We start from the raw sequence: 26,747 nt of genomic DNA, 5'->3' as shown, positions 1-26,747 counted from the left end.
GCCTGCAGCAACTGTACCTTATTGGCTTACAGACGCAACTGTTTATGAAAAACCCTGTCGATTGTGGTTGTAGGCAATTGGAGTCGCCTTGAAGCCTGACGAATTCAAGTTTTCGGCTGGAATGTTTCCCGTCTTCGCTCCACATTTTCTGAACTTGTGCTGGGACGTCCGGCTCCACTTTTATGCAATACTGATTCGATGCTCATGAAGCTTATGTGACATGCACGGATGGTGGGTCTCTTTGGAATTTTCCTGAAGTTCCGTTGAACCTGTGTATCCATGACACGCATTGAGCTTTTTGTTGTGGTGTCCACATCTTCACTTATAACTGTTCAGCCATTGAAAAGGAACTTTATTAGTTGCAGTAATACGATAGATTCCAGTCTTTTAAAAGTAGCCTTGGTTGTGGTCTAAGCCACTGCACCATACAACAAAACAGAAAATACATAGCACATGACTAGTCTTAATTTTTGTTGTAAACAAATATCTTTGCTGGTATACAGTTTCTTTTTCGTATTTTATCGCATGCTTAGAACGAGCTCTGCATTTTGTAGCACTAAGCTTATCAAAAATGAAGCTCGTTTTGTTGCCAGCACGAAAAATGATTAGTCTTTTTCCTTTCGCTGGAAGCCTTGCTAACTTTCATTGGATTTTATTATTCTATCAAGTAGCTATGAAAATATGGTTTCACCTATAGAAATAATCGTCTTTTTTATTCCTATTAACTTTTGATAGCATATAAATTAATTTGCAAATATCGTGCTTCTTCATTGAATATTTTTTGTTGGTTTTTGTTTCCCTCTAACGTAATCTCATTGACCTCATTACTTGACGAAGAAATTATATTCCTCCTCAATATCCTGCTCCTTTGAAGTTGACAATTTCTTTAACAGTAAACACATTCACAATAATTTTACTACTTGTCGTCTTTTTTGGCAAAGTAAACGACGAGCTGGCCCCAGCATATATTTCTTCTCTACTTTAATAATTCTACTTTTGTCTGATACACCTGTTGCAGCAACTCGTTCATATATTTATATACATTTAAATACATTAGCGACCACTTTACGAGTTTGACTCTTTGAAATTTTTATTTAATTTAGTTTTGAAACAACATCAAATTCTGATATCAGAAATATATTATCATGAGATTTTCGTGCGCGAAGGCGATACATTAGACCAGTCATGAATGCGTTACTATTCACCCCCTTTTTAGTCACTACGTACAGATCTTGTTCAAATTTGATATTTGAATAAAAAAAAAATTATTATGTTATCTAGTTAAATTCGATATGAACTGTTCGTATAACCTGCAATTTGCTGTAAGTAATTGTAGGTTTTGGAAACCGGATATTGGAAAGAGCTCGGGATAAACGGTATTATTCGATTCTTAAACTATTTACATACGAGGTTTATTTGAAATGTATCTGACCTAACAAAGACTTTCCAACATTGGGATTTTTCAATATAGTCACCTTTTAAGTCTACACACTTTTTTTCAGGTATACTCTAAACGTTTTACTTTTTACAAATAATAGTTGCTGCCTTTCTCATCAAAATAGGCATTGAAAAATGCGATAATGTCCTCATATGATAAAAATCTCTCGTGCAAGTGGAACAGTAAGGTTAGGAAATGGAAAACAATCACTAGAAGCTCGATCTGATGAAAACGATTGATGGTCAGCCCATCCGAAGTGCAATTCTTGAATTTTAACCACGCCAATCACCGAACTGTAACAAAGGGTATAGTACTGATAGAAAAACTATTGCTTCATATTTGAATTTTTTGAAATTTTTTCTATTTGTATCGAAATCTTTGCAACGACTCACTTATAAGTTTGTCAAACAAAAACTAAGCATCCAAAAGAGCTGAAATTTTAGTGAGGCTTTCCCAAGCTATATTGATAAGGGCTGATATTTTCATGTTGTGGTTAGGAACTTTATAAACAACCCTCGTACGTACCTACAAATTTGTACGGATCCCTCAGTGGGCGAGTCCGACTCGTATATATTGGGTGTTGTTTTTTCTCATTTCATTGGTTTTGGTTATAGATTATGTTTCGATTTATAAATAATAATATTTATAAAGCAACGTTCCGTAAAAATAAAAGTGTAGTTTATAATTACTTTCTACGATCGAATAAAAAAATTTTGGAATTACAAAATTATCATTTAATACGCTCTACAACGTTAATTTATCAAAAGAATGCCTGTTCACACTTGCACTGAAAATCCAGTGTCGGTTTATTAAAACTTAAAAGGATTCTATTTTCATTTTTTATTTTTTTTTTCAGACGGAAATGGCTGCCACCTCCACTACGAAAACTGTCACAGGGTAAAGTGGATAAAGCGCAAGCCAACACACCTCCACCCCTTAAAAAGACTGGTTCCGATAAGAGAATAAAGGTAATAGCGTTTTTTTTTCTTTTTAATTTTTATTTCGTTCAGTTATTCACAATCCATGAATGTTGTCACGTGGCGGATAAACTTCGTGTGCAAATTCACTCAAATCTATGGTGTTAGTGGGAAAGTGATAAAAATCTACCTATGAAAACGAATCAATTTAAAGAAGTAAAATACCCCCCGTGTCCAGTTTGGTTATCAGAAATCAAAAAAAGTAAATTATAATAATAGGAAAATATATTTGTAGAGTTTGGTAAAATACCTATTCCTATAATTTTCCAAAAACATAACTTTACATCAAAGGTTGGAAACATCCTTGGGAAGATATATTAAGTAAGAATATTGGGAAAATCAATGATTCTCGTAAATTTCGAAATCATAAAAACAAGGGCTCTTGAAGGCCCTTACTGCATCTTCCAACTTTAGACCCAACGATACAATTGAAAACATTTAGACAGCTTATGAGTCAAATATTCTCAACAAATAGCGGATTGGACTAACTAGCTATGCCAAAAATTTGGACACAGTAAATATCCAATCGTTTAGATTAGCAAATGAGCACTTACAACCGTTAATAATAAGGACTTGTTGACCTGGTACACAGACTAAAAAGCCTCATTTGAGGTTTTTTAAAACTCTTTAATTCTTTCGTAAAATTGACGGTTTTACACTTAATTTTTTAAATTTCCTAAAATCTTGGGTCCACTAAATAAGTTTCACCTTTAATAAACCATAACTCGGTTTGTATTAGGTTTATAACAAAAAAAAAAACATTTTTTAAAGCTCCATAAAGTAAAATAAAGTTTTTGAGTTATTTGTGAAAAATCCATTAAAAATATGCTTTTTTTCTAACACATTTTCGAAAAAACTCAATAGAGTAATTAGTGCTTATAATGCTTTTTACTACGGTTATTTTCAAAATAAATATTAACACCCCCTAGCTAGGGTGGTATCCACCCCTAGAGTAAAATCACATGTCGGCATAGTGTAGACTTTGGTTTTTAAGGTATTTATTATCTACTGTTGAAATTTCAAGCAAATCAATACGTCTTGTTGGAAATCTGAGTAAAAACCGTTGTTCACTGGACTATAATACAAGTTATGAGTTGTCACATAAATTGCATATAATATTTCACAACCATTGTCTTTTAATCAAACAGAATTATAGATATTTATCTAATATCGTCATCGACGTGCTTATTTTTAAATATTCTCCCAATTTTGACCTTATAAGAATATGATCAAAATGAATAAAATATTTTTATTGAAACTTAGTGTAAAGTACTTATTTGTTTTATTTAAAGTATTGGGGTCATACACTACGATCCATTTGTATGAAGCAACATAAAGTTTTTTAAATTTGGTACAATCATAACTGAGAAAATTATTTGTATTTATATCACTAAACTATACGTAGAATGAACATAATAATGCCGCATAATGTTTAAAAAGTATTCTTCAATGTACTTTACAATTAAATGTTCAAAATGACCACCATTCCCTTCTTGATAATAACCAAGGCGATTTTGGAATTCCCGTACAAGATTTTGTATGTAACTTTGTTAATTTCTTCCGAGATCCTTAAGTCAACATTATTGTCTGGTCTATTAAAATATACTTTTGAAATAAACGGATATTTTCGTATGTTCTGCTAAACATCGGGAAAAATCTTTGAAGAAAAAAAGTTTCGTGAAACTGGACATATAAAAAATATTGAAAAACCAGGAAGAAATGTTCAGTTCGATGTATTTCTAGAGATTGAGAAATATCCGCATAAGTTAACTCGAGAACTGCGGCCGACAATATGGTAAATCATATATTTTGAGAGTTTTGCATAAATAAAAATACCACCCTTACAAAGTTCAGTTGGTTTAGGAGTAAAAATAAAGATGATCCTGATGCTGTGTGTCCTAAGAAAGTGAACGTTTGCGCTGGTATCATAAACAATACAATTATTGGCTCTTATTTTCTTGAGGACACAGATTTGATGGTGAGGTTTATCTAGATTTAGAAATTATTTAAACGTGGAACGTTCGAATGGCCGGCTAGATCCCCCGATTTGATTCCTCTCGATTACTTCTTATGGGGTTATTTGAAATCTAAAGTATATTTTAATAGACCAGATAATATTACTGATTTAAAAGTTACGATAATGGAAGAAATTAACAAAATAACCCCTCAGGTCTTACAAAATGTTGTACAAAATCGTTTCGGCTATTGTCAAGAAGAGAATGGTGGTCATTTTGAACATTATCAAAATTTTACATTTAATTTTTACATATAATTTTAATTTATGATTGCACCAAATTTAAAAAAACTTCATCTTGCTGAACAGAGGACTAAAATCCCTTTCTAGCAAGGTGCCATACGACTCCCTTTCTTATTTAAAATTTTCGAGGGGGTACTTATAATTCAGAGGAGGTGCTGAATGGGGATAACATTTTCATACTGTCAATGTAAATGGCAATTTAGAAGACCTGTTTCACATACTACATAATATCGCTAATCTGGAATTTATTCTGTACATACGGATCGCATTGTATGTACAAAAAATATTTTTAACCCAATTTGATTATACCGTAAGTCGGTTAAATGGAACCCAATGTGTAATTTTATTCTTTACGTGATGATGTGTTTCCGGTTGTTTCACAAATATTGTAATTTGTTGCGATGGAAATCGTTACAGGAAATTAGTTTTTCTCAAGAATTTTTATGAAAGCATGGAGAAGTTGTTTAACGCGCCAATTTCAGCCGTATTTGGTCAATGTGTCGCCACGTTTTGCATTATTATTATGGTAATTATACTTTGAAAATTCTATTTTATACTTTTTCACTTAATAAAAACGAAATCTGTCCATCATAAATTTCACAATACTTGAGTGAATTCGTTATCGCTTTTGATTCGTATCGCAACTTTTCCACGCCATTTCTTTGCCTTTTTATTGCATGTTATCAACAACTCTTGGACTTTCCTGAAAATAATATATTTATAAAGAAAAATGTATCGGACCCACTTAAATGAGTATAATAGGTCTTTCAGTGACTACGATATTAGTAATTATAGCTCGCAATAAACTCATGTCGGGTATGCGTTCTAAACATACTTTCTAAAACCATTAATTGCGGTACCGAAACGATTTGGTTTGAAACCTATTATTATTAAAATATTGTCCATGTTATAGATATCTGAATTCTATTGTCAAGAAATTTTATTTTCCTATTGTATAGGTCTAAATATGAGTTTATTATTATTCTTGCACTTTTTCGCCGGCCAATTTTCAGTTTTACAGCGACTGTCACTTCTAAAAAGTTTACCAATTACCCAACTAATAAATATTCCTACCACACCTTATTTAACTCACTCTTTGAATTTTTATTTTTGTTGTTTGCATATTTAGAGGAAATTTTCTAATTTAATTTTCACTTATTTTTAATTAACCGATTGACTTTCTCATAAATTCTCACTTTTAATGACAATACAAGACTCGAAGAAAAAATTGGTGAAATATTTAATATCACATGGATTAATTCATTTACTTTGTATTTGACATATATTTTCATACAACTATTAAACGAAACTTGAACCTATCATTAATAGGTGGCGCTACAAAAAACATAAATTTATAATTTCACCAAAAGATGTCTTCACTAATTTTGAGGTGATCGCCTTTTTAATTGAATTGAATCGAATCGATTTTACAATTTATTTCCTTCATTGAACATATTGGTCCATCCCTGATAAAATGATCGCAATAACGAACTCGTGGAAATGTGAATAAAGCAAGAAGAGTATTGCCCAAGATATTTATTATTAATTTCAAGAAAAGATCAACATCGATTATGTGTTAAAATGTGGTGGTCACTGATACTTAGAATTTCTCCAAAATGATTTCCCACTCATGTTATGAGATATTCCTCTAAACATTCGCAGAGACATGTGACATGGGTTTCATGTACGATGAAGCCCCGTGATTTATCCACGATGGAGCCCCTCTTCACTTCTCAAATAATGTAAAAAATCATATTGATAACATTTTTGCTAATAGGTGGATTGGTCGGGGAAATCCATTTGCACGGCCACCACTTTCCCCCGATTTAAATACAATGGATTCATTTGTTTGGGGATATCTTGAAAGCTTGGTATATGCAACACCGGTAATCGCAAGGAGCGAAATGATCCATAGAATAAACTTCCATTGTGACGCTATAAGTTAGAATCTTGGAATGCTCTTCTAAGTTTAAAGAAATATCCTTCGTAGACTCCGGAAGTGTGTAGAAGTGCAAGGTGCACACTTCGAACATTTTTTGTAGTTTTTATTTGATAAATTGTAGGCTAACCAATTAAATTTTTCTACATTTCAATTTTTTCCTAATGTAAGTAACACGATGTTCGACAATATGCAGTGCAATTAGAAATTTTTATGTTTTAATACCTCTTGTAAATATTTCTATCTATCTAAAGACCACCTAAACCATAAATTTTATCGAGTCAAACAAACAGTATCTTTTTAATAAAAAATTGATTGAAAAATTCATTCTTGCTATCTTCAGATTGTCCAGGTTGTCCCTGTAAAAGTTAAGGATTGTTAACCATTGGGTATGAGCCGCCCCTGGCCTTCAGATCTGAAATCATATAACAACAACTATTAAAATGTGAGGAAATAAAAATTGTTTCGACGTTAAAAAGTAAAAAAGACATCTGCCAGAACAATGGTTGTCGCATAGCTGTAAAACATATTCGGGTTCAGTACTCTCTTCACTTGCATCCTCCCCGGGACTTTGGGGGGCGCAAGAATGGCCAGACCAAGCAGAACTATTATTTTTTCGGTTTGCTCCTGATTGCTCAACACATACGTACCTATATGCCAGTATCATCATAATTAAAAACGTCTGTTAAATTAGACACAACTTCGCGCTCATTTTTTTGCAGCGCACGAGCGTATTTGTGTTTAGTGTTTAGTGTTTAGAGCCAAGTTGTGAGAGTTTATGCGGACACACCAACTCCCGGTCACCGATCTGCACAGGTCGATTATTAGTGGATGTTGAGAGCAAATATCTGAGTAACGTCTTTCCTTAAGAATCTAAAGATGGTGAGCGCCTTAGTTATAAGGTTCAATTACTATTTTTTGTTTAGATAATATTATAGTTTTTACTTAAGAACAGCCTTCTACATAAAAAAGACGTCAACGCAAAATTAATTCGAAATGTAAAAAAAGTGGAATATGCACTATTTGCCAAAATTCTGCTTGCTGTTGATGCGTAAAACAAGTCTTATAGAAAATTTACTGTCTTAAATGTTCTATGTAAATAAAGTAGATATGACTAAAAACAATAATTAAAATTTATAATTTAGTTCACAAACCTCTAATATTTTTATTACATTATTATAAACATCATATGCCGTCAATTTGACAGTCGCGGTTTTTGAAGGTTCATTTTATTTCTGGTCTCATTCATTTGTGTATTATGAAGTTGTGAATAATCTTTGCCAATATTTTCGTTTCTTTACCAAATCATACTCAAACGCAATTTATATTATGCTAACTTCCTTATTCAAAACAACAATAACAAGTAGCGCAGGGTGTTATTTTATAATAGACGTATGAAGACCAAAGTGGCCCAAAAATTAAATCTTGAGCCTCAGGATGAGCAACGCATTCGCAATAGTGAACTTGCTTTTGAGTTTTAGTGAGTGAGACACATTGGGTGGTATAAAAGACGAAGGGTCTACTTAAATAGATGGTCTGCTCACATCAGTTCATTTAGATTTTTTTCCAAAATATTAGATAATTGGTCCACCAACACCAAGGTCCTTGTGCTTTATTCTATCGCCCTACGTGAAATAAAGTGTTGCTCTATCTAGGATACCTATAATATCTGAATAAACAAGGACGTAGTTATAGAAGGTCGCACTGGACGCAGAAAAGGCTATTTACGGCACTGAAAACTAGCCCTCCTTTTGATCCAATACTGCAAAGCAGAACATTTTTGAAAACAGAATAGAAATAAAAGTCCAGTACTTATAAAACGGTAAATCTGATTCAAGGAATAGCTTGTTCAGCAATTTTTAAATAATTTTAGTTTTATTTATGTATTTATGCTTGCGTATAAACAACATTTTTAAAGTTTCGTTCGAGATAATCTCCAATGCTCGTGTCCCAAATATTTCAAGCATTAACCCATTAAATAATAATCATAAACAAATCGTAATTTTTTCGCTGATAGATACCTAAATAATACAGCATGCGGATACTATAAGATGCTATTAATGGTCTCCGAATGCCTCCGATGAACAGACGCGATAACAAGGCCAAACCATAATTCAGTATCCTCCCGGTTACATCAAACTATAAATTTTTAACTAGTTACCTAACAATCACCAGGCCATACATTACACATAAAGAATAAAACCCTATACGGCGTGGGTCGGGTAGAAATATTAGCATCATTATTTATTTATTTAAACGTTTAAATGTACTTGTGATGTGAAAATAAAGTGAATAATTGAATTCTCGATTTCAAAAGCCGAAACATAATTCATTCTTAATCCTATAAGTGTGTTATTACTGTTTGAATGTTTATTTTTTAATGGTTTCCGCTGATTAGGGTTTTTAAGGTATAGTAATTGTTTTATTAGTATTAATATTTAAAAAAAATAAGTAGATATAAAAATATTGATCATAATATATGACCATTGTCCTTCCCAAAAATCTAGTATCTCAAGTAATTAACAAAATATGCGTAATTAGAACGAGAAATTTTTTTTGAACGATTCTTATTTTATTTTTTCAAATCTTTGGCGAATGTACCATGTGGAGTAATATACTAAATTGCCAAGTTTAATCCGTAATTAATGATTATCACTAATATATGTGAACTTGTTTCTATCATGTGATATGATTTTTTACGTAGAATCGAAGTCTGAAATTGGCTAATCACATCATGCTTTTGAAATTTTAATGTTGAGTATACAAAAATGATATATATAGAAGGTACCAAATTATTTGTATTTGTATTTGTATTTCTATTGCATTCTTTAGTACTGAACAGTGGCGTAGCAATTGAAGCCCTCGCCTCCAGGCCCAGCACTTAACGTAGCCTTGCAAGATTTTACAATATGTTACTGATTACATTCATGCTCAAAAAATCTTTATACACATAAAAATTTTTGCTTAGAGCTTCGCAAAAATTAAATGCAATTGCACGTTTTTTCTAACCACCGTCAAGAGCAAGGCCGTTATATTGACGAAAGACGATACTATGAGTGACTGTACATTATTTCATGTCAAAGCATGTTTAACAAGAAATATTAGTTGGGTAGATCATGAGTGCCCCCGAGATGGCTAATTATATTGACTATTGCGATCAATAAACACTCCAATGTTTTATCAATGGTTAGTTGCTCAGGGGACCTCTCGAGTTGTTTATTGTTTGTGAAGTATGGTTTCCAATATCGATCAAAAATCCAAGATAAAAGATAAAAGTAATAGACGCTTATCGAAAGTGTGGTATAAACTGATACCCAATAATATTTACTGAACCAGTTGATAACAAGAATATCCTCTGAATAGAAACAATTTTGATAGATTATTAGCAGTATTTTGGCCAGGCATGGAAAAATTACACACTATTGTGCTATTAACAGCACTACAAAAACTTTATCCGAGATGTTTTTAGAGTGCTCAACGAAGTATCCATTAGTAACTGTCCGAACGATTGTCAACAACCGCTTGATTAGACGGGCAATTAAGAGCGACAATCAGACCCATCAATGTGCTTCAATAAAATATTCTTCAATTGCAATAAATTCATTCTTCTATCACTGGAATCGTTCCCGACACGATCAATCAATATTATCAATTAGTCCAGGAGTTGTCAATCTAAAAAGGCCCCTCATACCGTACATGTAATTTTTTTATGAAATTTGGTAGTTCCAAACCAATTAGTATTTACCAATAATTATTTTTTTTAAACATTTTTCCGGATTTGCAAATCACGCAAACCTCGCCTTTTCAATTTCTATAGTTTTGAACTATCAATTTTCAAAAAAAAAATTACACGCATGGTATAAAGAGACTTTTGAAACAACAGAAGACTTCGCCCACGTCCATATAAGTTCATGCTGTTTCTTGTATTATTCTCAACTTCTAGCTATTCTTCTTTGAGTTACGTGAACTTGAATTTATTAGTGATGTCTCATTATTGTCATTACAGTCCATTTAAATTTTTACTCAGTGGCTTTTAGAAGCGTCGAAAATTATCTTAAAAAATATAGTATTCTAATGGTAAATCCATAAACCGAAAAAAAATTCAATTGAAACAAATGACTTTTGATTTGTATTTAATGAAATGAATAACTGAAACTAAGTGTCAATTCGGCATATGTTATGTTTAAGAATTCCTTATAATATTTCAAAAAAAAAAATTGACAGATTCTAATGAGATATATACTAATTTGGATTGTGTTGAGTAATTTCGTTTTTTAAAAGCTTAAAATAGTCTTATGATTTATACTAAGTAACATTAGAAGGAATCATTTACCGATCTTGATCGTTTGGTAGAATGAAATATTTGCAAGGAATCTTATTCGTGTAATCAGAAAAAAAATTATGTATTCGAATACACAGTAGCTGAATAACCTTTAATAAGTTTAAATTGGTGGAAACTATATCCGTACTGAACACACTGTTTACTACTAACTCGACATAATTCACTTTTATATTGACATGCGTTTCGATAATCAAGTAATCGTCTTCAGAGACTGAAGGTAAACCTGACCTACCTATATGTACCAAATGAATCGACCTCTTCCTGGGAGAAAAATTCTGATATAAGTTCAGTAGTTACGAAGTGAATGTAAAATTTTCCGCCGAGGTGAATTTCCTGCTGGAATTGTTTCTCGCGGATAGAGAATCATTGGCGACAAAATTTAGTATATATAGTTAGGTACAGTTAGTAAGTTTCAATTTATCTTCGGTCTTCCGGTTCTTTATGTATATATGCGGGGTCTTACTGAAAATATACATGTGATCACCCATTTAAATAAGTTATTAAAGAGGTTTGTAGATCATCATCAACATAACTTGTAGCTATAGAACTACCTCGAATTAATACAATTGGTATTCGGCTACCATTAGCAATAGCCCTCAAAACATTATTTTAATATTCACTCATCTAATTTATTTAAATTCACCGTCGTGATGTTAAATTATTTTTTAGCACTTTTCGACTGTTGGAGACCTGCTTCATATACTTTCTCACTTTCCAGAATCTTTGATTTCCTCGAAATCTCTAATTTGTTGTAAACAAACAGAAAGTCCTTGTTACAAATTGTGTATACAAAAATAGTCTCAACATAATGTAAACAGGTCACAAAAAATTTTAAGAAAAATGTGATATAAATAGTCTAGGAAATATCCGGCTTGTCCACAAAACTTTAACTTCTAAAATATATTGGAACAGGACAGGTTTCACTGTCTATACTAGTGGACGAGTTCGTAACAATACCCAATTTGAGAGAGAATGTTACACAAATTTGTATAATCATATTAGATATTGGTTTTGTCGTTAATTCTTTGGTTGTTGGTATGTATATCTTTCTAGCCTAATAATATTCTTTTGAAATCATTTATACCGTGTTCTGGGGTGGGTGAAACTTTTTCCCGATTTAAATTTTTTCATTTTTTAGAACCCTGCCCTGCTTGAGACTAATTTCTAATATAATTTTAATTTGGAGGAATTAATTGTTTAGAAAATTTCGAAAAACCTATTTTTCTCTACAATAAAGTGCCCTTTATGTGACAAATATGACAAAAAGTTATTGAGATAAGTGAAGTTAAGGTTTAGGATCCCATGGTATACTGTAAAATCATCGGTCGACTATAATTTTTTATTGTTTATTTTACGAATCAGAGACTAATATTTATAACAGACTGCCATGGAAAATCAATTTTTATCCGTAACAATATTAATCTGTTAAAATGAACTGAAGCACTACTGTTTTTAAATACAACATGCCAAAATGAACAACAGTACTACTTGGAGTTCAACAGGAAGCATTCATTATAAGAAAAAAGATACAAAATCTTATGATGAAACTGATGCAGGTACTTCAGTTGCTTTAAATTCAATAGATGTATGTCACTCAGAAATCTAATCATAAGTAAAACTCATTTACTGAGAATTTATGAAGCAAACAGAATTTATCTGTATAAGGTCAAAATTTGTCATACTTTAAGGGCCTTATCATACTTTCGGGCGTCTTCCACGTGGAGCGAGCGCGAAACGATCACGCCGCGCACGCGCAGCAATTCGTTGCGAACTTGCAACGAGATCGCTGCGAATAGCAACAAGGACGTCATTTTATACTATCGCGTACAAACGCTAACCCGTAACGCTGAAGATACAATTTACAATGATTTTTTTTCTTAATAATAATTTCCTAATTCCTGGTACTTTCCACCTTTTATCCATTTTGTTAATATGTGTATTGTGCGCTACAAACACGCGGCGTGTTCGCGACGCATTCGTTGCGCGCCCGCTCCGTCCCGCAGCCTCTGGCAAACCGCTATTATAAGACTGTTAGAAAGTGACGAAGCAAGGCGATTGCAGTTTTGTTATTCTTTAGGGAAACTGATTAAAAAAACAAATTTTCATGAATTAATGAGTTTTTTGACGAAACTACTTCTAACACAGTGTCGATATTGGAAAGAAGACAATCACCATTACGCAATTAAAGCAAGAACGCAGTATTTTAAAAAGTGAATTGTTGTTGGGCCGTATCATACAACCTACGAATCATCGGACCTTTCTTTATTGAAGAAACATTAAATCAACCATAATACGTACAAATTCTGCAAATATTTACGAACGTCCTTTAAATATTGCATAGATTCATTTCCTTTTTCATGACTGCCACCCTATTCATTTTACACAAAGGATTCGTTGAATTATGATTTTGGTGAGAGATGGTTCAGGAGAATGAGTGTGACATGCTAGATAACAGTTTTTTACATGGGGAAGGGTAAAACAAATAGTTTATAAAGGAAATATTCCATATTAAAAAAAATAACATACGCAGTTCGATCAATTACTTGAAAACAATATTTGAACTCACTTTTATTGATTTATCGCTGATTACAGTTCATATTCTATGTGTGAATTTTTTATTATAATAAAATGAACAACTGGTATATGGGCCCAGATGTTGGTTCTAAACAATCTTTCCCGATAAAAAAGCAAATTTGATTATTCGAAACTTAAATTATGTTATTAATTAAACTTTTGTTAGGCACGGCAAATCCTTAAATATAAAAATTGGAATCGAACGTCGTTTAACCTATTTAGGAACACATTGTACATAACTGAATGTAGTTATGTTACCAAAGATTTTCTAAAAACTTTTAAGATTGTATTTATATACCTGTTAACATTTGGAGAGCGCTTTGAACGAGATTTCAGTCGAGCCGAACAAGTTTTAAAGTAAATTTCACTATATTATCTTCAACTCGTTTTTCAGTAGTACACATCGTGTTGCCGGCCTAGACAAGGAAACGATTAACTTATACTACGTGAACACTGTTTACCTGTAAAAGATATACTTTTTTTTATAGACGTGACCCATAGTTTTTTCCGTTTTTGTTCAAATTGTACATAATTATTTCATTTCTCAATCTTTCCACAAGTTCTTATGAATATAAAGTTGTTAAGTATTCGTGTGAATGATTTTATGTTTATTGGATAATTGAGTTCAACTACTGTTTAGTATGTGCCAAGTTTGATCTTCATATCTTAACGATTATTTTGTATTGCAATAAAATTCTTTGTAAGTGGTAATAAAATCCAATATTGAACGTTTATATTACCATTCTGTGATTTGGTATGTAACCACAAAACTTTAAATACTCGTTCTTCAAAAGAAATAAACGATCTAGAAAAACGACTATGAATATATTTGCAAAACTTTGTCGCCGATTGTCTAGGGTATCATAAAAATGAGAAGTATATGGAGTTTGTTGTTGACTTATTGAGCATTGGGTTGCAACATGTCATTCAAGATTCATTTTTGAGGATTTGGCAGCTGTGACCGATGATAGAAAGGTTTCATCAGGCCATAACACAGATGAAAAAGCGTTATCAAATGCAAACGGAACCCAAGCGTTTATGCCGATTACAGTTGGACGTTAAAAAGAGACTATCTAGGAGCAGATTAGCCAGAAAATCGTTAATTCGTAATGGAACTTGGTTTCAAACGGTCATTATTTATTAAAACTTTTAAATTACATTAAGCAATCAAATTCTGGACCAATAATTTTTGTACTCATTTATTGTTACGGATAATCATTATATCATGTGAGAAGGAAAAAGGACACTTGATTTGGTTACACTATTTTTAATAAATAGTGTAACCAAATCAAGTGTTTAAAATTATAAACGATTTTCCCTACTAAATTCTATACTTGTAACAATAATAATGCGGATAGAACTACTTCTTAGTTTATACTGACTGGTTGAATGAATATGGCTTGTATTTATACCAATATACAAAAAAAATGGCTGCATTTAGTTGTCACTTGTTAAAATATAAAGTACAAAATAATTGTTGTTGATGATAATTGATTAAATAGTTGTAAAGGTCTTTTTGACTTGTCGAATGAGTTGGTTTGACTCTTCTGTTGTTTACCAAAAACATAGTTATATTTAGATTGAAAACAAACATCTAATGAGAAACACGGAGTGTGCATAAACAGCATCTTGACTTCTTAAAATATAAAATAATTGTTGTGCTACGACCGCAGATCAAAAATAAATTGCGAGTTCAACGTTTTTCTACACCCAAAGAAGCTGTTGATGCGTTCAAATCACATGTTTTGGAGGTATCCCTTAATCAGAATGGAAAAAATGCTTCGACATTTGGTTTAAACGCTTGCAAAAGTATATTGATCTTGATAGAGAATATTTTGAAAAACAATAACGTCCACTCCAAGATTTCAATAACTTTCATACTCTCTTTGGCGCAACAAAAGTTTAAACGTTGTTTAAAAAAAACTGACCGAAATTACGCTGCTACAGAAAAATTACCTCATCCGCTATATCCACCTGAACTGGCTCCTTCTGTTTACTTTCTGTTTTTAAAATGGTAAAAAATTAAAAGAATCAAACATCCAAACGTCTAGAAAAATCTAAAAATTTTTCTTACTAAACACGAAATGTACATTAACAGAGCTGAAAATGACGTTTCTAAATTACCATTTACAAAAATAATTATTTTATTGTTGTATAAGCATAAATTTTTTGTTTCAATTCCTATTTTTATTTTGTACGTGCCTGTATAAACCCACTTTAACGTCATTCTTGTTGAGAGAATTATTATAATAGAAAGAGTCGAGGTTAAAAATATTAAAGCAACTTAAATTTGTTTATTTTGGATTTATAAATGTAACGCAAAAGTATCAACAATTTACTATTTCGTTGTTAAAATTCACTATTCCCCTTTTCCTTAATTCTTTTTTTCATTTCTAATAATTTTATACGTTATAAAATATAGTAAAGTTAATTTTGTTATTAGTCGTAATTTTTTTGAAAAATAGAACTGAAATGGATTTAACATGGTAATAAAATCGACCAAAATCACATTTTTTGGTCGATTAATTTTGTAACTACATTAAAAAACGTTTATTGTGAACAATTTATCATTTCAGGCGTATAAAATGAGGCGGTGTTTCTGAGATATGATTAATAAACTATTTTAACAGAGTCACCTTCAAAGAATTTTTGGATATAGGTAAATTACGTTAAACGGAAAGAAAATAACTGCTTATATCTGTACTTAACGTTTTACAGGATAATTTCTGATCAGCTTGAATTTTTCATTATTACGTATTCGGATGTGAATTACGAGCGTTAACTGAAAAGTCTCTGGTACGCTGGTAGCCAGATCTGGTGAATATGGTGGTTGGTCAACCAAATCGAAGTGTAATTCGTGATTAAGCCATCACTAAAGTGTGAGAGGATGGAAAAGTACTTTCTTTTTTTTCTAAATGCGATCGCTTTTTTGAACTTTCTATCAACCAATAATACGTAATATGCTCCTGTTATTGCTTTACCTTATTGATAATAGTAGATGAGAACAACCCCAAGAATATTTCAAGTTACACTAGTCACTTTGGATTTATTTATTCCAACATTCGAGTTTTTGAAGAAATTAATTTGTTATCGAGCTCCCACTCCTCTTCCTATTTTAGTAAATTTGTGATTTTTTTCTCCATATTTGTTGGTAAGTTTTTCTTTGCATTTTTTTTATTGTGCTCACAAAAATTTGTTCTAAGTAAATTTTATATGATAATTTTCATATAAATTCGTATTTTCTATTATTTGGGGAACAGAACGAATAGAATAGAACAGATGCCTGTTTGGTTATATTTTAAGAAGTATAAATTCAGTTTTTTCTATATGTTAGAACATAAGCTCCGTATTATTCAAATCTGTTCTTTCTACTCGTTCCTTCTCCGATTCCTTCTTCATTCTATTTTTTTATGCAGCCTGGCCGCTGGAGAACTACAAGAAAAAAATAAAATAATGAAGGAACCGGAAACACAGATGAAAATTATTGGAGAAGGAACGAGTAGAAAGAATAGATTTGAACAAAAAGAACTTATGCTCTAACTTATAAAAAAAGTGAATTTATATTTTTCAAAATATTACCAAATAGAAATCTGTTCTATTCTATTCGTTCTGTTTCCAAAATAAATACGAATTTATATGAAAACTATCATATAAAATTTGCTTAAAACAAAAGGAAATCCAATAAAAAAAGCTAAAAAAAACTTGCCAGCGAATATGAGGAATAAAATCGCCACAAATTTACGAAAATTTACTTTGATAGATGTAGTGTAGATAGGTAGAGTAGGGTATAGGGTAGAGTGGGATGTCGATAACAAATTAATTAAATCAAATGTTAGAGTTGAAATAGTGACTACTATGCCACAATACGTGGACAATGGAATATTCAAAAGGTTTAGAGAAGAACGTAACAAGACGAATGGTACGTTACAAGGTTCGCCCTTTGCAATCCAACGTCTTCGCAAGAATCAGTCGCAATTTGCTTAAACCGCGTCAATAATGCTTGTGAGATGTTAATTTGAATGTGCTGTCCAATGCGTGGACAAAATCGCAAATGCTTTCTCTTAATATGCCGATAACATATTTTATTTTTGTAATCTTCATCCGACGATAGTTCAGTATCATTTGGTGAACTTTTTTGTCGCAGTTTTTGACCGCCCGATCTATCGTCGACAATAATCCATATTTGATTTCAGATGCGAAAATATCACGGTCGTAAATTATGTGCAGAGTCTCCATACACAGTGTTTAATTGCCGTTTCATATAGAACATATGCTCCTTATTACCATATGCTACGTATATCATTCATATGTCGTTGTACGGTCAGTAACATTGTAGCCTTTTCAATTGTTGAAAAGAAAGTTGACAGAAAAAATATTATGAGTGTATCCCATCGTTAACGAAAGGATTTTAATAGGCGCCTTTCTCACTTCATATTCTAAACTACAGGGAGACGAAATGAAATTTTTAAATTATTTTCGAATGTTGATCAAATCATTTTCGAGATTATCTGAAAGAAAAAGGCTATCAGTTTCATCTGTAACAGACTTTTTCTAATAGTAAATAAGAGTAAAATTAAATCATATAAGTAAGCTCAATTTTGCAGTAAACTTGCCTGGACTACGGCTTCTATCACTTCTTCGTAGGCATTATCTTTCATATCTCTATTTTTGTATAGCCTTCTATGTGCAAATGTTGTTTTGGACAATGCATGTTAATAATTCCGTATTATTTTTATATTTATTATCGTTATTATTCGTATTGATACGCAGAAACCACGTGCAGACAACCGACAACAGGGCATAAGCGAGTAACAATCAGTTCTCATGTGAAAATATGTGGTACTTGACCATACCAACTTCGTGTGAAGGAACTCATAGGAATATATGGTACTTACTTATTCGTCCTGGCCATACGCTCCACGTGGAATGGCACTAACTCTTCTTTCAAATGCGGAGGCGTTTAAAAACAAATATTTACTGACAACTCCATACTCAATTTGTCCTATTTTCAAAACAACGACTCATTTATGCGGTTGTCAAACAGAAACTAGCTGAAATTTTAGCGGAAATTTCTCAACGTATGCGCAATTTATATTGATAAGTATTGATATCTTCAGGTTGGAATCGGAAACTTTTTAGACAACCCTCGTACTACATTAGTTTCTGTCAACATAATGGTTTCTTTAATGAGTCATATCAGTTCCTACTACTACGACATTGGAATAAACCACACTGATTATTGTCGAATTCATAATGATAGCTCGGAACAAACCATAACTTCCTGTATAATTTGTTTAGTCTTCCTCTAGTTTCGTTACTGTATCTACAGTGTTTAACATGCGAAAAAAATTTATAAGAAGGTTGTCGGCTGTGCTCAGAAATGTAAGTTGTATATGTGTGAAAGTGACTATGTGTTTTTGGTTAGGTTGTTTCTTTTTTAAAATCTGAACTGTGATATAAAATGTATTTTCCATGAGGTTTTTAATAAAGCAAGTTAGCGTACGAGTTCCAAAACCTATCTATTGAATCTGGGTTTTTTGTAACGTCAATTGAAAGATTCTTACAATTGCGAGGGAGAAGCGATGAACTTTGTAGATATTAATATCTTTGATGCGTTAACAATTATCAGTTAGGTGCATTATTCTAAATCACTTATTGTAATTTGATACTTCATTGCAAATTTACGATTATTCGGTCTAGTGTTTCATGTGCTTTGAACAGACTTTTTACAATACAGTTTTGTAATACTTCTACATCAGGATACTTTTCTTAGTAATAATAATTCAAAAGGTTCTTATTAGTTTTATTTTTTATTTCAATTAGTTCTTGGAGCTTGTGATTGCTTACATTTTGATACAGAGTTGCTGTTAGTGCAAAACTATAAACCAAGAGCCAGTGACCAATTTCATGTACTAAAAATTACAAGCCACTTCTGGTAGCCCTGTGTGGTCGGGGTAGACTACCCTAGAAACGTGTCCGTGCGAATGGAAACCTGCAGGTTGGAGTGAGAGCGCTTTTTGGACATCTGTGGATTTAGACGTAGATTAAAAATGATACATAATGCAACAGATTTTTCTTAATCTTATTGAAACATAACTTTTGAAAGATTTTTCTGTACATTTGACGCAGATATTCTCTAGATCATTGACAAGGATATATTCTAGGTATTCTTTTCTTTTCTGCTAGGAGTTATAATTCGTAGAACGGCTATTGTTGTTACCTGTATCTGTGAAGTACTTTTATATTTCTTACTTCACATCTCGAAGGTCCTAACACAGGTATTAAGAAAACTAGAGGTCCTATAATGGTTTGGGGTGTTGTTTACGATTCAACAGCTCAGTAGTCGTTAACGAACATTTTTAGAGTGCATTTCAGTTTTACTCGGGCGTCGATTTTGCTATCAGAATAAATATTTTGTACTGAAGTGTGGCAAAAAATGTTTTTTTCTTAAATATTAACAATATATTCGTGTAAATACAATTTACTACTTAAAAAAGTGTCGTGAGGTATATTTCTATGAGTGTTGTTTTGCCTACTTCATTATATAATACTTCAGACTCGTATGGTATAGACTTTTTTTATACTCAGTTCTAATAAGCGATTTCACTCTAACCCGCAGCCCGCAGCTTTCCATATTACTGTCTTACTTGCACTCCCATGGACACATTTTTCGCTCTGGCAGACCGTTGGTGATGGAATTTCGTTCTGGCACTGTATATTATTATTTGTTTATTTATTTTATCTATTCTCTTGAAATTTGAAGACTTTGGAATGACAAAAATGGATTTGTTTTATAAATATTTATAGCGTTCTGTTAACAATTAGGCTCTGGCACAAATTCCACTACGACAAAATACTGTCGAAAGTGATTTCCTAAAATTTTATGACTGATACTTTAACTAAAATAAATCTCATTTATTACCCTCCTTAAAATTTTAGGGTAGTCTACCCCGGCCACACAGGGCTGCCAGAAGTGGCTTTTCATTCTCAGTAGGTATAGAGAATTTACTGTAGAAAATTTGGTGACTTTTTAAATGACCATCTAAAATTGGTCACTAGCTCTTCCTCTACTAACAACCCTGGGAGAAGAGGTTTTTTTCGCGTGTAGTGGAGTATAAATAAAATTTTCTTGTTTTTAAGTTAATTCTAATTAAATCAATAATCAATAGAACAAAAATTGCAGCAACATGTTTTTAAGAATCGGCGCGTCGACTCAAATCTTGCCTCGCTCCGACTTACTGTTACATCCAATTTTTTCTGCACTTATAAAACTTTGCCTGAACAATTAACTGGTTGTCATGATGATATCACTCCAGATCTGGAAAATATACCGAATCAAAATTTCAGTGTGTGCTGCTTATCTATCAATATTCTTGTCACATTCTCAGTGGAAGATCTAACCTATTTCTATTTCTTTTTCTTGGACCAATTTAGCTTGGAAATCGATCTGACCAAGATTTTCGTCAATTTCAGAGTTTCTCTTTTGTAGCTTGAACTCATTTGCTTCGTTGTTTGCTTGTGTGTGACTAAAGCTGCAATATACCAACACAAATTTGATTTGTAGTATTTAAACACCTCAAATCATTATCAAACTAGAAATATTGACTTGGATATATTTTTTTGTATCTAATTTTCTATTTTCATTAAAAAACTTCACTTTAGCCACTATAATTGATTCAAATAAGCATTAAAATTTACACCTGAAAATATTTGCACCAGCACTTACTTTTAAGGGGTGATATTAAGCATTTTATATTTGATGTAGGTACATTTCATATGCTTAGAATCATTTTTATTTACCTTATTTAATTTTTCTTTTGATTCAAGAATCGATAAGCGAAGCATACTCAGCTTTTTACTCTTAATATGGCTTGGAAAAAGTGTGCAAGCTTGTTTGATAGTTTTGTCAAACAATGTACCTAAATTTTTGGCGTGATTAATGGACATTTTCAACAGTTTCTGTCAAATAAGACGTCAGTTACCTCCTTGAAACCATGGAGAATACAACTGCGAAGAATACTAGCGGAAACAGTGGTAAAAATAATTTATTTTTCACTTTTTCTCCGTGTATAGCGACATAACTGGTAAAAAGGATCAAATCAAAAGATTAAAAACACCACTGAAGAAAATGTTAAAAAAATTGATATTTCTGAATATGGTACTGATGAAACTGTATGTACCATCCCTATGATCTTCACTAGAGCCAATAAGGGAGAGAATGTTGATAAATTTTGAAATATCTAATGGTCTATGCGCAAAAAGTTTGCTTAGTCGTTGGGCTTTGTGGTCGGTATTTCCCGTAACAAATTTTCGTATGTAATTTCGACTTTCGCTAGACCTTCTTTATTTTTCTTTATTGATAGGGACAGAGTCAATTCTCAATAAGCTCATGAAAAAAAAGTTTCATGAACAAAATAATTCGACCGTATGCGGGACCCTTTAGGAACAATAAGCGAAATGTATGGCTAATGTTTTTAAAAGTATAGTTTTCAAGAAATATTAGGAGCATATATTTCAGTGAAAATGTAATATTGCTCGAAAGCAATATATTTGGAAACATTTTATTGAACTATTTGTACCATATGTATACCAACTGACTTTGAAAAAGCCATAGTTCATGTTAAACTGTCTAGTATCTAGTGCGGATTTAACAATGAAATGGTAGGTAATTCATAACGGTTTTTAATTGCAAACCAGTCCTGTTTTATTCTGCGTTATTCAAAACATCTACTCTAATTAGACACATGTGTTATTTGTAAATTATCATTGGATATCTCGAAAATGTTTTCCCAACTATTTGATACCAAAGACGTACGTGGTACATGGATGGTTCTTTTAAAAATATTGAAATATATACCGAACACACCATTCACTGCCAACCACAATTACACTACGTGACGTCGGTCTCTGAAGACAATAACTTCTAAGGATTATGTAGTTGTAGTAGAGGCAATTTACGATTTGAGAGCATAGTGCTAACGACTTCCATTTTCATCATAACAATGCTTATCAGGTTTAGAGTCATGCGACTTTTTTCCGAAAATAAACAATGTGCTAAAAGGAAAAATATTTGACATCATTCTTGACATTGAAATGGAGCAGATGAAAGCCATTCCGAAAGAAGAATGCTACTAGTTACGGATTCAACGTTAGAATGAGTACATAGAGTCAAGTACAGTTTTTTATAACAGGTAGAAATTTCTCTTATAAAGTTGCATATTTGTTCGGAATGACATCAGTTTGGCTCCAGAGTCATCACAACTTTGATAAGTTTTGTTATTCGAAAGCTTGAAGTTGAGCTATTATAGAATCTGTATTATTGGTTCTGCGTGATAAACGAGACAGAATTGCGATACGAGATGGCAATTTATCATCTGCAAATCTATCAACTCCTGCGTCTGAATTTATTGCTTCATTATATGTTATTTTTTCAGTTTCGGCCAGATAAGTGAAAAAGAAACACCTTATTTCATAGCTTTTTTTATATTTTCAACCCCTTATGCAAAATATTAGATATATCTGTAGATTCAATTACAAATGCGGATGATACGAACTATCCACAAGAAGTTATTATAGATCAGCTTAGAGTTTTCAAAATAAAAAGCCAGTATTATGTTTGACCTAATTCATATAATGTAAACTGTTATATGAGTTTGTTAATCATGAACCCATAAACATTTTTGTATAAAAATATTCCAAATAACATGTGAAAATAATAGACCCACATAAACACTTTCCACAACACTATTAAAGCAACTGTGGTCGAAAAATGAACCACCCCACACTAATTTCAAATTGCTACACTTGCTTAGTAGCTAGGTAGTATATCGGTAAAGGCCACTATTGTTGATATAGTTTATCTAAATGACCCTTATTGTGATTGTAACTGCTCTATCAACCAATGCCCTATACAAGGTTGAAGGATATTAATTCAAATGTTATGTAATCTTTTCACTTTGTTTTCTGTTAAAATAATTCACCATACTTTTGATTACACCTCGTCTTAGGCTAATATAGTAACCAGCACGAATATTTTATTTGAAAAATATCACTGGAGTCGTGATTAGGAGTCTTGAGCAAAACAACATAGATTATAAGTACCAACGAGTATTCAGCAGGGAGACAGCCTTAGCCCAACCCTATTCAACATCATAATGGATCAAATTATCGAGGAAGTCAACAAATTCAATGCAGAATGGGTCACCGTTCCCTAAAGGTATTGTTTTATTCAGACGATGGTATTGCCGTAGCAGAAAATGAAGACGACTTACAACGTCTACTATAAAAGATGAAACTTTTTGCCGTAAAATATAATATGAGCATCTCAGTCAACAAAACACAATCAATGGTAATATTAAAAAATCCTATTAGATGCAAATTGGCAGTCGATAGCGGAATAATACAGCAGGTATCAAGATTCAAATACCTGGGAGTGAATATATCTAGTGAAAGAAACCTGACAGAGGAAGGAACGAACACAAGCGATGAAAGCATCAAAAGTCAGCGGTTGTCTGAGAGATATAGTGTGGAGAAACAAAGCGATGAGCTCACAGAGCAAAACCAGAATCTATAAAACGTGTGTGAGACCTATTCTCACATATGCCTCAGAAACCAGAGCCGAGACATCAACGACAAAAAGAATAATGAGAACCACAACCAGAAAATACTACGAACCTTCAAAGGAATCACCCTCAGGGACCGAATAAGGAGTGATGACATAAGAGAAGAATTGGGCGTACAGGATGTGGTGAGATGGGTCAGGGTACGAAAAAGATTATGGAGGGATCACGTAGAAAGAATGCCAGAAGACAGATGGTCAAAGTGGGCTAAAACTCAAAGACCGAACACACGCAGACCTGTAGGCAGACCACAAAAGAGGTGGTACGAGATCTGAAGTTCGGCTTCTCAGGAAGATCCAGAAAGAGGGCCAAACGTACAGGATTAAACAGGACCTGGTCCTATTGAAAGAGGAAGAAGAAGACCACAAAGTCAATTTGAACGACTATAGTGGCCAACTGAGAAGCCCAAACTGTCTTAAACTTTTCACTGTTTGTTTCAATACATTCATCCATTCATCTTATTTTCGTTAACACTGAAGACAATTTTCTGATAGTTACAGAATTTATATAAAATATTCAGCTTTTCCCAATTCTTATTTTATATGAATTATTTTTTTATTAAATAGTCTTTCACGATTTCTTCGTTTGTATGTCATCGTTTGATTTTTCTTTTCAGGTGCCATCCGAAATGGGCAATAAGCCCTCAGTGTCAGAAGGTGAAGAGGAAGAAGAACGATCTACACATACCTTGAAGGGTGTTAAATCTCTTGGTGCAGAATTGGCGAACGGCAGTGGGGTAACTGATGAAGCCGATGAAGAATTTGAACTGCCACCGCCCATGAAACCAATTCAGGAACCAATTTTGGTGACTTCACCTCCCCCTGGAGTTCCTGGTGTTCCCGAAATCGAAGAGAATCCTTGTAAAAGGGTAAGTCGAGATTTAACTCGTTTTGTGTAAAACATTGTTTCGGTGGAGCTTCTAAGTGTAGATAATTGAGATTTGATACTTTAAATTCCGTTTATATCTAAAGTTAACCATCCTTTTATACATCGATGAGAAATAATGTCTCTATTTTCACCCTTTAAATATACGTTCTATAATATTTCTATTATTTTTCATTTGGACATCTGTGGAATTTCTATGAACCAATTATACCATCTAAAAGGTCTGAAATCCCGTCATAATAGGTCAGAAATTTTTTTAAGTTTACAGTTTTTCGAGGTTTTTGAGAAATTTTAGCTCCTCACTCGCGAAAAAAAAATTTATCTAATTGAGAAGCAATCGCTGATGATTGGGCAGCTTATATAAATATTCCATCTATTTAATTTAATACTGAGAAAAATTGGAATAAGTTGGTGTATTGCGCATGCTTTGGGCCGGTTAAAATAAATTTCTAAAATTTTAACATAAACATCTTCATGGAACTAATGAACTCTAATTTATTGAACAATTTCAAAATAGAAGAGAAATCGATAGTCTAAACGGACATGTGTCATAATGAAGACGTTCATTCATATGACAATAGGTCTGAAACCGTTGTCGAAATGATTGGGCATAAATAAACATAACATAAATTTCGCAATTTACCGCACCCTCTAGTACTCATAATAGCGCTGATTTTTAAAAATGGAATATTGTTACTCCACCCTAATTTCTTCTTGCAACGCGCCAATCGCTTGCTTACGTCACCAGCGCCTCTCGAGTTTCGTCCGCCAATCTACAGCAGCATCCACGCCACGTTGTTTTCTTTTACCATCCTGTTGCGTCGCGTCGTATTTTTTGTCACGATGTCGAAGCCTGTATTGACAAAGGATCGTTATAAATATTGTATTGTACCAAAATGAATACACACTACTATTACTGCACCAAATAAAATTTTTTTAAGTATCCCTATGGGACAAGGTCATTTCATAGTAAAAAGGTACTTTTCTTATTTAAGTACAACTTCGAAATTTAAAACTTACGATAAAGGGTAGCTTGAAGTATTATTGTAACAATAAGGTGTTACTTGTGATTTTTCTTTTTTTTTTTATTGGCACTATCGTTTTTTCAGAACGTTCAGAAAGTATCAAAATTCATGTTTAACTTATAGCAAATTTGACCCTTTGGTTATTTTTTTAAATAAAAAATAAAATTTTCATGACGAAATCGTTAATATGTGGTTAGGACATATTTTTTTAAAACTTTTATAAAACTACATTTTTTATGATGGATGACACTTTTTACTAGTTATCCTGCAATAACTAAATTAAATCAATAAACTCTAGGGGTACTACAACTTTTAGAAAATAATAATATTCCCCTGTCTTATTTTCATCAGACGCTTTTTTACTCGACACCAAAGTCCAAGAAAATAGAAGTCGAATTTACTCCAAATTAAATGTATTTGTTAAAAATTTGGTATCTTAAAATTAAGAAGTTTATGTCCCATTTTGTATGCCGCGGATTTTAACTGTCATAAAATCGTTATGTGTGGCAAAATAACTAGCCATTGCAAGGAAATCTATTTGGAGTAATTTGTGCGAATAAAACATCAACTCGTTGTCGTCAAAATAGCGACAACTCACTCTAGCCAGTAGCATTTTGTCAATCAGGTAAGCTGCTCTCCTATACAATCAGCGCTGATGACGTAGTACCGGTATAAAAGTGAGAAAGAAAGA

General features: G+C 32.5%; 1 protein-coding gene across 3 annotated transcripts in view; it reads left to right on the top strand.

Annotated features, from left to right (window-relative positions):
• The window catches only part of LOC130448668 (kalirin), a 393,432-nt gene that overhangs the window by 307,901 nt on the left and 58,784 nt on the right, over window positions 1–26,747 (top strand). For all 3 annotated transcript variants that reach the window (XR_008910360.1, XM_056786130.1, XM_056786132.1), the window contains exons 26-27: window positions 2,295–2,406; window positions 24,763–25,014. Coding sequence is in view for 2 of the 3 variants with exons in the window: in XM_056786130.1 (XP_056642108.1) it covers window positions 2,295–2,406; window positions 24,763–25,014 (364 nt within the window). In the remaining variant the exon portion in view is untranslated. The remainder of the gene's footprint in view (window positions 1–2,294; window positions 2,407–24,762; window positions 25,015–26,747) is intronic.

This window comes from Diorhabda sublineata, chromosome 9 (assembly GCF_026230105.1).
Source record: "Diorhabda sublineata isolate icDioSubl1.1 chromosome 9, icDioSubl1.1, whole genome shotgun sequence".
Lineage (NCBI taxonomy): Eukaryota > Metazoa > Arthropoda > Insecta > Coleoptera > Chrysomelidae > Diorhabda > Diorhabda sublineata.
This window is presented reverse-complemented; position numbering and strand designations above follow the sequence as displayed.